The 13,914-nt window shown below is 41.5% G+C and overlaps 1 protein-coding gene across 24 annotated transcripts in view; it reads left to right on the top strand.

The window, feature by feature from the left end:
- The window catches only part of SUSD1 (sushi domain containing 1), a 161,823-nt gene that overhangs the window by 116,169 nt on the left and 31,740 nt on the right, over window positions 1-13,914 (top strand). For 12 of the 24 annotated variants that reach the window (XM_082403933.1, XM_082403940.1, XM_082403950.1 and 9 more), the window contains one exon: window positions 1,321-1,360. The exons of 2 other annotated variants lie outside the window; for them this stretch is intronic. In XM_082403933.1, coding sequence (XP_082260059.1) covers window positions 1,321-1,360 — 40 coding nt within the window. Of the gene's footprint in view, window positions 1-1,320; window positions 1,361-13,613; window positions 13,708-13,914 lie in introns of those variants that run through there. 10 more of the 24 variants (XM_082403939.1, XM_082403941.1, XM_082403943.1 and 7 more) reach the window with 3 other exon arrangements.

Below are 13,914 nucleotides of genomic sequence, written 5' to 3'. Positions count from 1 at the left end.
AAGTCAGGGAGCCTGATTCCTCCAGCTCCGTTTTTCTTTTTCAAGATTGCTTTGGCTATTCGGGGGTTTTTTGTGTTTCCATACAAATTGTGAAATTTTTTGTTCTAGTTCTGTGAAAAATGCCATTGGTAGTTTGATGGGGATTGCATTGAATCTGTAGATTGCTTTGGGTAGTATACTCATTTTCACAGTGTTGATTCTTCCAATCCAAGAACATGGTATATCTCTCCATCTGTTTGTATCATCTTTAATTTCTTTCATCAGTGTCTTATAGTTTTCTGCATACAGGTCTTTTGTCTCCTTAGGGAGGTTTATTCCTAGGTATTTTATTCTTTTTGTTGCAGTGGTAAATGGGAGTGTTTCCTTAATTTCTCTTTCAGATTTTTTATCATTAGTGTATAGGAATTGCATATTATCTTTTATTAAATGCACTTGATGCACTAAGCATCAAGTCAAAATTTAGTCACATTCAAAACCTTGTGGCCATTTTAAGCTTTTCCCAGAAATTATCAGTGTAAATATAGTTTTTCAATTTTTAATAAAATTAACCCAGAATGACTAAGGTTGTCACTTGAAAGAGAATTACTTAATGAAGTTGAAGGGATCTTTCTCTAACCTCTACTATTTGGTTTCCTCTGGGGAATTTTTTGCTGACTTTTATCATAGATCAACAGTAATCCTAGCATCCCTAACAGACAAATATGCCTATAATATCAGCAGGGGAGAAGAAGAGAAGGTATTTCATTCCAATGAGTTTGTGGGTTGCTTCTACCATGGATGAGCTTTCTTACATGTTCCTTTAGCTTTCTTCCTGGTTCTTGGCTATGTTTTGGGTAACTGAGGTTGCCTGGTAAATATCATCTAGAGAAGTGAAGTATTCATATATACCAGGCTGTCTCATAGCCTTGCACATAACATGCATCACTACTTCTTGCTGAACCTGGATGTGACCCCAGAATCCTTTTCAACATACTGTAGTTCTCCAGGCAGTCAGTGCCAGTTGCTGAGAGCTGGCAAGGGGAATGGAACTTACCACCATCCCTGCTCTTTCCTCATAGCATGTGCTTCCTGAGATCCATTGGAAAGCTTTAGGGTTATCCATTCCTAGGGTCACTTCTGTATCTGCTGCCCACGCCAGTCCCTTTGAACACTTGGTGATCATAAGGCTAAATTGTAAGGTGTTAGAGCTAGAAGAGATTTTAAAGATCGTGTGGTCCAAAATAAGAGATAAAACCCTGCAACTTGTAGGGCTAAAGTGTGTTATTTAAACTGACATCACATGCCACCCAATTATATGTGTTGCTGTGTTTTCCTTTATAGGTGAGAAGAAGCTCCTGTGCAGTTTGGGCTCAGGTAAAAGGTAAAACCATTTTCTGCCTAAGACTGCTCTCCTTATTTCTCCTCTGTCCACTCTGCAGCATCAAGTGTATGTTAATGAGGTTTCTTTTTAAAGTGTCACAGGTGACAAAAACGCATCTCAGACTAGCCTACAAAAAGCCATAGCTGAAAAGGATGGGGGGTGGGAACTTACGGAATTAGAACCAGAGTGGCATCACCAGGCCTCCAGAAACTGGGACTTGGGACTCAACACCATAAGTAGGACTGTCCCTTTCTATCTGTCTCTATCTCCTCTCTAAGTGTGAGTTGGCCTCATTTTCTTCTACTATAAGTTATGTGGTGGTGGGTGGGGTGGGGGGACCAGCTGCCCCAGCTTAGCCACTTCAGTGGGAACAGGCAGTTTTTCAATTCAGGGAGTCTCTTCTCCTAGCTAAGTGACTATCCATTGGATGAATCATTATTAAGAGGAGATAAGGTAGTATGATTAGCCTACCTTGGTTTGGGGCTTACTGGTATGGCTGGTTGGGGGCAGATCAATGTGATCAGCAACCTCAGCAGGGTTGCATTGAGAGGGGGACATGATCCCCATCAGGAAGAGACACAGAAAACCATGTTGGCAGACCAAAACAAAGAGCCACAAGCAGTCCACTACTTTCAACCATTTGGCTACTTAGCATGTGCACACACATACACGTACACTATTTAGAAAAACACCCTCCATTAAGAAAGTGAAATTATCCTCCATACAACCAAAAATGGAACCCAAGTAGAAGACAGCTCAAAGGTGGGTCTCTTACTGAATCCAGCTCCAAGACCAGGGTTCCTGGGGATGATCCGTCCCTCTTGATCTGATTAATCTAGATGTGCTTCTCATGATCTCTTAGCAATCTATGATTAAATGGCAAACGTAACCATTCTCAAACCACAGTATATAATATGAAAGGGAAAGTTGGATAATCACAATAAGTACGTTCATTTAGAAAGGAAGAAAAGATAAAGAACCGTGCAGTGGCCAGGGGACCCATAACAAGGACCACATCCTGCTGGACAGGAAAAGCAAGCATCTCCTGCCCTGGCAGCAGAATGGGTCACTTGGTCAGTTAGTTTGGCTGCCTCAGGCTCTGCCTGATGGGAGAACAGCCTTGTCCCTTTCCTCCAGAGCCTTCCCTAAGAGATGCAGAGAGAAGGAGCCCCACTGAGTGCCTACAACTTAAACCTTCTGCTTCATGGGGGCAGCTATCTGGGTGGCGGAGTTGCCTTAGGGATTGAGCAATCGCAGGTCCTTGTTTGCCAGGCTGGGATTTCCCTGGCAGTACATTTCTTTAAACCAGCAGGCAGCCAGCCACTGGATTTGATTCATAAGAATTCCATTAGTTTGTAGCTAATACCAGAAATCTTGTCAAGTTTATGACCTTTTGAGTCTGGAACTTTTCCTTGTGGTTCATGAATCCTAGCAACAGCCTGAGGAATTCTGCTCTTAGCCCAGAGTATCAGTTTAACTCCTTACATCCTGTCCCTCACCTCAGAGCATCATAAAACAATAGGCTGGGGTGCTTCCAGGAGGGTTCCAGTGGATGGTGCCTTACAATTGGGGGATTTGTTACCCTGTCTGTAGAGGGTACCTAGCAGGAAATGTTTGGGAGGAACCTGGAGAAATAAGCTTCCTTCGTTTTCTGCTTATCCCCTAATCTCATTTCCCATGTCTTTATCTCTACTCACACCAACTTCAACAAGGGTAAGGGGCATGGATTTTCAACTGGGCAAGACACATTACCTGACTGTCAGCCATCTTGGATGGCAGATTGCCAGGCAGCAAGGGGCTCTCTTTTTTCAATTTTCTTGAGAAAATAATTTACATATAACGTTGTGTGAGTTTAAGGTGTACAATGTGATGATTTGATTCACGTACTTATTGCAAAATGATTACCGCAGTAATGTTAGTTAATACCTCCATTACCTCACATAATCACCATATATATATGTAATTTTTATATATATGTATATATTTATATATATAATTTGTGTATATGTATGTGTGAATATTTAAGATCTACTCTCCTAACATCTTTCAAGTGTACAATACAGTACTGTTAACTACAGTCAACATGCTGTAACATTAGAATATGTCCCAGAACTTAATTATCTTACAACTGGAAGTTTGTACCCTTTGACCATCATCTCCCCATTTCCCCCACCCCCTAGCCCCTGGCAACCACCGTTCTGTTCTCTATTTCTATGAATTCAGCTTTTTTAGATTCCATGTATAAGTGAGATCATTCCGTATTTGTCTTTCTCTGTCTGACTTATTTCACTTAGCATCATAAGTGAGGGCCTTTTTTTTTTTTTTCCATTTTCTATATATATATTTTTAACATCTTTATTGGAGTATAATTGCTTTACATTGTTGTGTTAGTTTCTGCTTTATAACAAAGTGAATCAGCTATACATATACATATATCCCCATATCTCCTCCCTCTTGCGTCTCCCTCCCACCCTCGCTATCCCACCCCTCTAGGTGGTCACAAAGCACGGAGCTGATCTCTCTGTGCTATGTGGCTGCTTCCCACTAGCTAGCTATTTTACATTTGGTAGTGTATATATGTCCATGAGTGAGGGCCTCTCTTAACAAAGATGTGCGCTGTTACATTTCTGCGTGCAGCTAGACTAAGCCCCCTTTCTTAGAATTGAATGATGGCCACAAGAAACAATCACACATTCCAACATTTGGAAATTTTTCTGCCAATCCACTCCCTGAAGCTTTAAGGGTGGGATGGACTTCCTACAGGAAAAGAGGTGCTTTTACCAGAAGAATGGAGATGTGCAAGCATCATGGACAGGCACAGATACAATAGCTTCCAGAATCCGCTGCTTTCAGCAGCTGTTCAGTGTGATTAACAAACTCAAACTGGGTAGAAGAAATGGCCAAAGAGCTGGCTACAGTCATTCTACTGTGATTAAGTTAACAGGAAGGATTTTGCTTTGGAAATAACTAAGTGGCTTTTGGCAGTGCTTTTTTCCCCTCATGTTGAAAGAGAGTCTGAACCTTTAAATTCAAGCTACTGGAAAGAGCTGAGATAATAGAAAACCCAGTTATGTTGAAATTTTGAAGGCAGCTCTAGCAGATATACATCTACGTACAGAATGGGTGTGCGCTCACCTGGCAGTCTCTTTTTGCAAAAATTTTGGAGCCTGCCATTTCAGAAAGTAATTTGGAGAGAACTAGGATCCAAATAAGTCCTCAAATTGTTTCAGTTCACTCGTACCAAGCAACAGCCCCATTCTTGCCTTTGCCCTCTGATGAATTATGCTATTTACCTTTTGCACATTGCCCCTAAAAGAGCTTTGTGATGACTACCAGGGAGCCCGCAGTCAGTTTGATGGGAAATGCAGAGGCCTGGGCTTCTTTGCCCGAGTCCTGCTACTAATCAGCTGAGTGTCTTGGAAATTATATTTAACTTGGCTGGTTCTCTGTTGCCTTCCTCCAAGATCTCTGCGATCCCTTCCAGCCACAAAGTACTATGATTCTGTGCTTTCTTGAGTCACAGAGCAAGGTCATTTGATATATGTGAGATGATGATAAACTGTAACCAGGGAACATCCTTTAGTCATAGGCATGAAAGCTCTGAGTCATTAGTGACTACTCCTCTTTCTCATTTAGCCCACATTTTGCACTTGGGCAGACCTCTCTGATTGTCATTTCTGTGTTCACGCCCTGAGCAGAGGCCTTTGGATGACTGGCCAAGCCTCTTTCTCATCTCCCATCACAGTGTTCAGGTTTCCCTCTTCACTCAAGCCTACACTACCACCTGACATGTTCCCTCCACAGTTCTCCAGTATTTCTTTTTCTTTTTCTGACACCAATGTACCAGTCTGATTGAATCTCTCATTCCTCTCCATTCAAACTGATGTGCCAGCTCTTCTCTGGATATGGCCCTTGCTTTCTCTCCTTAATGTCTTGCTCATACGATTATGTACTTACTTCCACCTGGATTGCCCTATAACCTTCCTGTAATTTCTGTTTATTACAACCCCTCCTGTTCTTCAAGATTAAATTCAAATGCCGTCTCCTCCTTGACACTTTTTAAAATTTCCTCAACAGGGCAGGATCTCTCTCCCTCCCTCTCTTTAGCCATTCTGCCATATTTTCGAGTCACTGGTATACTTGTTTTTTCTTACTAGATTTCATACCCTTGAGAGAGAGCATTTGAAGGGCTGGAGCAGTGCTGGCACACAGTAGGTGCTCAATCAGAATTTATTGAATTGAGTTGAATGATTACTGGGGAACCAGCAGTACAGTCTGGTGAGAAAAGAAGCATAGTGGGTGCAATACTTATCAAATAAGCCAGAGAAGATTAACATCAAGGTATAAGCCTAGTGTGGACATTATCTATGAATATGCTATGTGCATGCATGTATACACATATACACTCACACTCATTTTATTTTATTTTATTTTTTTAACATCTTTATTGGCGTATAATTGCTTTACAATGTTGTGTTAGTTTCTGCTGTATAACAAAGTGAATCAGCTATATGTGTACATATAACCCCATATCCCCTCCCTCTTGTGTCTCCCTCCCAACCTCCCTATCCCACCCCTCTAGGTGGTCACAAGCACCGAGCTGATCTCCCTGTGCTATGTGGCTGCTTCCCACTAGCTAGCTATTTTACATTTGGTAGTGTATATATGTCAATGCTACTCTCTCACTTTGTCCCACCTTACCCTTCCCCCTCCCCGTGTCCTCAAGTCCATTCTCTACGTCTGCGTCTTTATTCATGTCCTGCACCTAGGTTCTTCAGAACCTTTTTTTTTTTTTTTTTTTTTTAGATTCCATATATATGTGTTAGCATACAGTATTTGTTTTTCTCTTTCTGACTTACTTCACTCTGTATGACAGACTCTAAGTCCATCCACCTCACTACAAATAACTCAATTTCATTTCTTTTTATGGCTGAGTAATATTCCATTGTATATATGTGCCACATCTTCTTTATCCATTCATCTGTCCATGGACACTTAGGTTGCTTCCATGTCCTGGCTATTGTAGATAGAGCTGCAATGAACATTGTGGTACATGACTCTTTTTGAATTATGGTTTCCTCAGGGTATATGCCCAGTAGTGGGATTGCTGGGTCATATGGTAGTTCTATTTTTAGTTTTTTAAGGAACCTCCATACTGTTCTCCATAGTGACTGTATCAATTTACATTCCTACCAACAGTGCAAGAGGGTTCCCTTTTCTCCATACCCTCTCCAGCATTTATCGTTTGTAGATTTTTTGATGATGGCCATTCTGACTGGTGTGAGGTGCTACCTCTTTGTAGTTTTGATTTGCATTTCTCTAATGATTAGTGATGTTGAGCATCCTTTCATGTGTTTGTTGGCAATCTGTATATCTTCTTTGGAGAAATGTCTATTTAGGTCTTCTGCCCATTTTTGGATTGGGTTGTTTGTTTTTTTGATATTGAGCTGCATGAGCTGCTTGTATATTTTGGAGATTAGTCCTTTGTCAGTTGCTTCGTTTGCAAATATTTTCTGCCATTCAGAGCGTTGTCTTTTCGTCTTGTTTATGGTTTTCTTTGCTGTGCAAAAGACTTTAAGTTTCATTAGGTCCCATTTGTTTATTTTTGTTTTTATTTTCATTTCTCTAGGAGGTGGATCTTGCTGTGATTTATGTCAAAGAGTGTTCCTCTTGTGTTTTCCTCTTAGAGTTTTATAGTGTCTGGCCTTACATTTAGGCCTTTAATCCATTTTGAGTTTATTTTTGTATATGATGTTAGGAAGTCACACTCATTTTAAACCTTCATAATAGTGGTAGGAAGAATTCTAATATGGCCTCACAAATTCCTGGTCCTTGGGGTACACCCACTTTCTCTCAGTTATTCATTCAAAGGCCATTCTAGTTGTTGCTGTGAAAGGATTTGAAGATGTAATTAAAGTCCCAAATAGGGAGATTATCCGGATGGACCTGACCTAATCACATTAGCCCTTTAAATCTGTGTCTAAAAGTCAAAGACAGGGGAAATTGGAGATTCCAAGGGAGAGATGGATTTGACATAAAGGTTTCTCCTGCTGGCTTTGAAGATGGAGGGGACCACGTGGCAGGGATGCGGGCAGCCTGTAGGAGCTGAGTGGCCCCTGGCTGATGGCCAGTAAGAATATGGGGACCTCAGTCCTACAACTGCAAGGAACTGAATTTAGCCCACAACCTGCATGAGCTTGGAAGCATATTCTTCCCCACAGCCTCCAGAGGGAAATGCAGCCCTCTCAACATCTTTATTTCAGCCTTGTAAGACCCTGAGCCGAGGACCCAGTCACAGTGTGCCTGAACTTCTGACCCATGGAACTATGAGTTAATAAATGGCTGCTACGCTAAGTTTATGGTAATTTGTTAAGCTGCAATAGAGAATGAATTCAATAATGTTGTTGACTCATCAGGCTTTACTTATCTCTAAATTAGTTTTCTACTTTGATCTCCTTTGCCATCTCCTACTCTGCAGGGGATTCAAGCAAGGGAACCCTAGAATAACAGAGAGAAATTTAACACACTAAATAGAAGTCACAGTGCTAATTATTTGTGCCTTTTGGAGAACAGAATTGTTGCTTTCAGGAAATGACCCTGCTGGTGTAAATTCATGAAAAAATGTCCACAGCCATAGGAAGTCCTCAAGATGTCACAAAGTCTGAGAGTAGGAATAGGGCCTTTCTAACTGGCTCTTCAATACCTGTGATATTTCCATTAGTGAAAAGGTTCAAGATAAGCCCAGGGAATCCCTATCACTCCTCCTTAGCACTATACCTCTTTGGGGAGCCACCCTACAGAGACTGGTGGAGTTTAAGCCTAATGGATTTACTCGCTTTAAGAATGAATCACAGAGAATCTGGGATATAACACATGGTTCACTCACTTGGGTTTCTAAAAGAATATTCTACAAGTGACTGAGAAGAAAAATAAGTATGGTTTCATGGCATGAGACCATGGAAGGGAAGGTAACCAGGGGATGGCAAAACTCTGAAAAATGTAATTCACATTGGCCAGTTATACATTTTCTCAGTAAGGAATTAATGTGGGAAATCCCTAAAGAAGCATGTGGTTATACCATGATTGGATTGACTCATGTTCACAGAGTACATATATAATGTAGAAAAGAAGACATATAACCAGGAACTGTTCTACCAGCAAGAATTGTGCCTGGAGCTACAACCCAAGTCATGTTATACAGAATGAATAAAGATGATTTCCCAGTACATACCTCGAGAGTAAGGAATAGTTGGGCTTCCTGCTAAGGGTGAAAGATGTCCTCTTTGATATTTGAAAACTAGAGAAGAGCTAACTGCTCTCCATACATTAAAGTCTTCTGCCATGGATGAAGCACTAAATTCTAGCAGGCTCATACAATTTGCAAATGAGATGGATAAACCACTGCAAGTGATCTTTGAGGAATCTTGACGAAGAAGTGAAAAGTGGGAAGACAGAGGATGAGCAAAGGGCATGGAACTTTGTGAAAGGGAGGTAGATTTTGCAAAGTGTGCATGATAACTTGAAGTCAAGGCCAGGCACGGTCTTTAAGAGATGGCTCTGTGTCCACCTGGGAGAAGAAGCCGTAGTTCCCAGCAGTCAGTATGGGAGCTATGAGCGATTGGATGAAACTGCTCTTCTTTCTTCTGGCACAGAGTCACTAAATGGTCAGGGAACTGTGGCAAGCACAATGGATTTTGACTTCAGCCAACACTTAACAATGCCCGGTAGACAGTGTGGGGAAATGAGAGCTGGGTGTGAGCTTAGAAATGGCGGGATGACTACGCAAATGTTGCTTATTAATGAGTTGATGTCAAATCCAGGCAGGTACAGAACATGGGTCAGTGTCCACAGTCATCTTCAGCTCACCATCATCATGAATCAATGACTCAAAATCTATAGAGGAAAAAAAAATCTATAGAGGATGAAACTATACAGGACAAAATACAGAGATGATGTAGATGATCAACGTTGGGAGGAATACTGGGTAGACTGCATGAAACGAACAGTGGAGGAAAGCACCAGATTCTTTCCACCATCTCCAATACTGTAGTTTCTCTTAAAAACAAAAACAAAAACAAAAAAACCCTAGGGAATTTAGTACACAAAAATGGCTTCTCAGTGTTTTAATTTGCATTTTTACTTGTAAGAGAGAACAGTTGATCAAAGGTTTATCAATCATCTGTAATCATGTTTTATACATGATTTACCTTTTGATAGAATTTGTTTATCTTGCTATTGAGGTACTTGCCTTTTTCCTTATTAATTTGTAACACTCTATATGTTAACTCCCTGCTTATTAATTATTCTCATTATTTTACCCAGTTTTCCGTTTTCCCTTTAAGCTTACTTATAGTCGTTTTTGGTATACAGAAGTGTATGCTTTTTAATATGGTCAAATCTCTCATTCTCTTATTTTAAGGTTCCTGCATTAATAAATATGCTTAGAAAATTCTTGCCTGCTTTAATGTTAGATAAGTATTCACTTACATTTTGTTCCAATTCTTTAAAATTTCAGTTTAAGTCTTTAATCCATCTAGATTTTGTGTTGGTATGGAGTGTAAACTCTAGTGATCAAAATTACTTTATTCTAAATGGTTAGCCTATTTTCTCAACACTAGTTATGAATAATGTATCATTTCCCCAATGATTTGAAATAGTAACAAAAAAACGACAATAGTAATTAATAATAGCTAAGATTTGCCAATTACTTACTGTGTACCAGGCACAGTTCTAACATGTCATAACATTTATTTATCACAATAACCTCATAAGGTGGGTATTATGGTTATGATTCCCATCTTATTAAATCATCCCTCTGTGGGGAAACTGAGGCACAGAATGGCTGAATAACTTGCCCAAAGTCACACAAGTGGGGAGTGGTGGTATACAAATATAGACTTGGCCAACCTGACTCCAGGATTCAAGCTTTGAAATTCTTTTATATACTTGGGGTTGTTTCTGGGCTTTCTATTTTGTTCCAATGTATTCATTCCTCTGCTGATACTGTGCTGTTTTAATATCTAGTAATTCAAGTCACTCCTTTAATTTTTTTTCTTTATTAATTTCTAATTTAACCAGAACTCCTCCTCCTGTTTTATAATATGGCTTCTTAAAAATGTCAAAGCTTTTTTCTTCTGAATACCAAAAGTAGCCAAACAATACATGCCATGTTTTTCTAGAAAGTTTCTCTCTCTTTTTTTTTAAAGAATCAATTTTATTTATTTATTTATTTTTGGTTGCGTTGGGTCTTCGTTGCTGCACATGGGCTTTCTGTAGTTGTGGCGAGCAGGGGCTACTCTTCGTTGCGGTGCGCAGGCTTCTCATTGCGGTGGCTTCTCTTGTTGCGGAGCATGGGCTCTAGGCGCATGGGCTTCAGCAGTTGTGGCACACAAGCTCAGTAGTTGTGGCTCATGGGCTCTAGAGCGCAGCCTCAGTAGTTGTGGCACATGGACTTAGTTGCTTCGTGGCATGTGGGGTCTTCCTGGACCAGGGATCGAACCCATGTCCCTTGCATTGGCAGGCGGATTCTTAACCACTGAGCCACCAGGGAAGTCCCTCTAGAAAGTCTCTTGACAACATTTTCTGAGGTAATGATTTACCAGGCTCTTTAGCAAAAGATATGTTCCATGGCTGCTTTTGCTGGTGCCAGCTCCCCTGTAGAGTCTCCAGTAGAATCAAACTGCTCTCAACCTAGTTGTAGAGATCTGAGCAGTGCCTCTCGGTAGAACTCTCTGCAGTGATGGAAAGATTTTAAAGCTGTGTTGTCCAGTATGGTAGCCACTCACCACCTGTGGCTACTGGGCACTTGAAATGTACACTTAAAATAGTATGACTGAGAAACTGAGAAACTGAATTTTAAATCTAATTTAATTTAAATTAATTTAGATTTAGATAACCACAATGTGGCTAGCGGCTACTGTATTAGACAGCACAGAATTGATGATGAAAAAGTTAAGTAGCTTGAACTGTTCTCAAATGTGCTACATTCACTGCCAGGGAAATAAGTCATCTATATTTTGAGGGTCTCAAGTCCAGGGGCTATTTTTCCTCTTAAGCCCCTCTCCCCTTACGGTAACAGATGTTTGCTTTTGCTGTTTTCAGCTCTTCAGTGGCAGTGTTGGATTACCCAGGGGGAGCACTAAGCATATGCCTGGTGCATCGGTAAAAGGAGGGTACAGACAAATGAAATACAGTTGGCCCTCCATATCTGCGGGTTCCACATTCATGGATTCAACCAACCGTGGATTGAAAATATTCAGAAAAAATAATTCCAAAAAGTTCCAAAAAGCAAAATTTGAATTTGCCACACACTGGCAACTATTTACCTAGCATTTATTGAATATGTTGTATTTACAGCTATATACATAGCATTTATGTTGTATTAGGTATTATAAATAATCTAGAGACAATTTAAAGTATACAGTAGGTTATAAGAAAATACTACACCATTTTATGTCAGGGACTCGAGCATCTGAGGATTTTGGTATCCAAGGGGGGCCCTGGAACCAACCCCCCATGGATACCAAGGGATGACTGTAATTTGATATTCCAACAATGACAACTGCAACAAATCATCTGGAAAAATTTGGAATTGGTTGCACTCCCTTAAACTTATTCCATGACTTGGTGGTATTTTTATTTTTAATTCTATACATGCAAAGTCAGCCCCCCAAGATCTTCTCAATGGCTGGTGGCACCATTGTACAGATTTTTGTTCTTCCAAAGAGGAATTTGAGCAACCACAGCCTGAGGCCCCATAATCATCAGCCTGTGGAGGAAAGATCTGGGCCAACACCCCTGACTTCTGGGGGAGAACATGACCCACTCTGCTGCAGAAAGAGCTGCATTCAGATCTGCACTGGGAAAGCATGGTGCTGTGGTCAAAAGCAAAGACCCTGGAGCCAGGCAGCTTGGGTTTGAATCCTGGCTCTGTCATTTACTAGCTGGGTGACCTTGGGCAAGTTTCTTAACCACTCCATGTCTGGATTCATCATCTATAAAATGGGAATAATAATAGTACCCAGTGTAATAATACCTGGTGCTATTATTATGGTACCCAGTGGGTGGTTAGGAGAGGCTTTAGAACAGTGTCTGGCACATAGTTAAGTGCTAAGTAAGTGTTTGCAAGTTAAAATGAGATCTTTAGTTTAGAACATGATACCCTGACTTAGTCACTTGTCCCAAATGTACAACTCAAATGTGTGTTTTTTTCAGTTAACAGCCAGGGATCTCCCTGGAGTTGACATGCGATGCACCTCTGAATAGAACATATGAATGTCTTTCAAAGAGCTTTTACATCAGTTTTCTTATTTTATCTTCACGGCAACCTGCTGAACAGAGCAGGGAGGTACTACCCTTGCTTCCTGTAGGGGAAATGACAGATGACTCTACCCAACAGAAAGGATTTGTTTGCTATATTTGTTTTTCTTTTAAAGATTTATTTATTTATTTTATTAATATTTTTATTATTATTTTTTTTGGCTGCATCGGGTCTTAGTTGCAGCACGCGGGATCTTTGTTGAGGCGTGAGGGATCTTTCATCGTGGCACGCGGACTCTTCATTGTGGTGTTCGGGCTTCTCTCTATTTGTGGCGGCGGGTTTTCTCTTCTCTAGTTGTGGCGCACAGGCTCCAGAGCTCATGGGCTCTGTAGTTTGCGGCATGCAGGCTCTAGTGGAGACGAGCAACCTTAGTAGTTTTGGCGCGCAGGCTTAGTTGCCCCACAGCATGTGGTATCTTAGTTCCCTGCCCAGGGATCAAACCCGCGTCCCCTGCATTGCAAGGCAGATTCTTTACCACTGGAGCACCAGGGAAGTCCCTTTTTGCTATATTTGATCACTGGAGCTATCATTTTTGGAGCAAAAGTCCAAATGACGTCAGAATGACATCTTCCTCGACGCAAAGGAAAACTGCCGGTAAAAATCGATCAAGTGTAATTGACTTGAGAGAGGACCAACACACACAACACAGGATGCTGTATGTGTGTGCCCAACAAGATCAGCTTTTATCCCTTGTAACTTGAATGTGGCCCGGTTTTACGCTTCCTTTTCAAAAATGCCGAGGAACGGTTTTTCCTGATGCCCTGTTCTCAGGGCCAACTGAGGGGGCACAGAGGAACTCTGGGCATTCTTGGGATGGTTTGTTAAATGGGGCCAACCTCTGGTTAAAACAGAGCGAGCACAGGTGGGTGTGCACCTCCGGGGAGGGCCGTGATTCTGTGCTCTGCGGGTTCAGCGTGTGGTTCTGTCCCGCAGATTCATCGCTCACGCTGCAGCAGATGGTAGGCGTCGGGCTAGGCTCTGTGGCTGTGGTGATTGTCCTCGCATTCCTCTCCTTCTCAGCAGTGTGGTATGTGCGACTGTCAGTTCTGAGGAATGAGTGGAATGGAGGGAGGGTGGGGCTGGAGTCAGGAAGAACAGCTGGGATTGAGGAGGGTCAGAGGGGGAGTGCGGGAGGTTGTCCCAGGCTCAGCAGGTGAAAGGCGTGGGTAACTCTGCACCTCAGGAGGGAGGGGCGTGCCCTCCAGTCCCAGGAAGAGAGCAGGGTCAGTGATGG

Source organism: Balaenoptera borealis (assembly GCF_965194805.1).
Source record: "Balaenoptera borealis genome assembly, chromosome: 8".
Classification (NCBI taxonomy): Eukaryota; Metazoa; Chordata; class Mammalia; order Artiodactyla; family Balaenopteridae; genus Balaenoptera; species Balaenoptera borealis.
The sequence above is the reverse complement of the archived record's forward strand: the minus strand, read 5'-3'. Positions and strand labels throughout refer to the sequence as shown.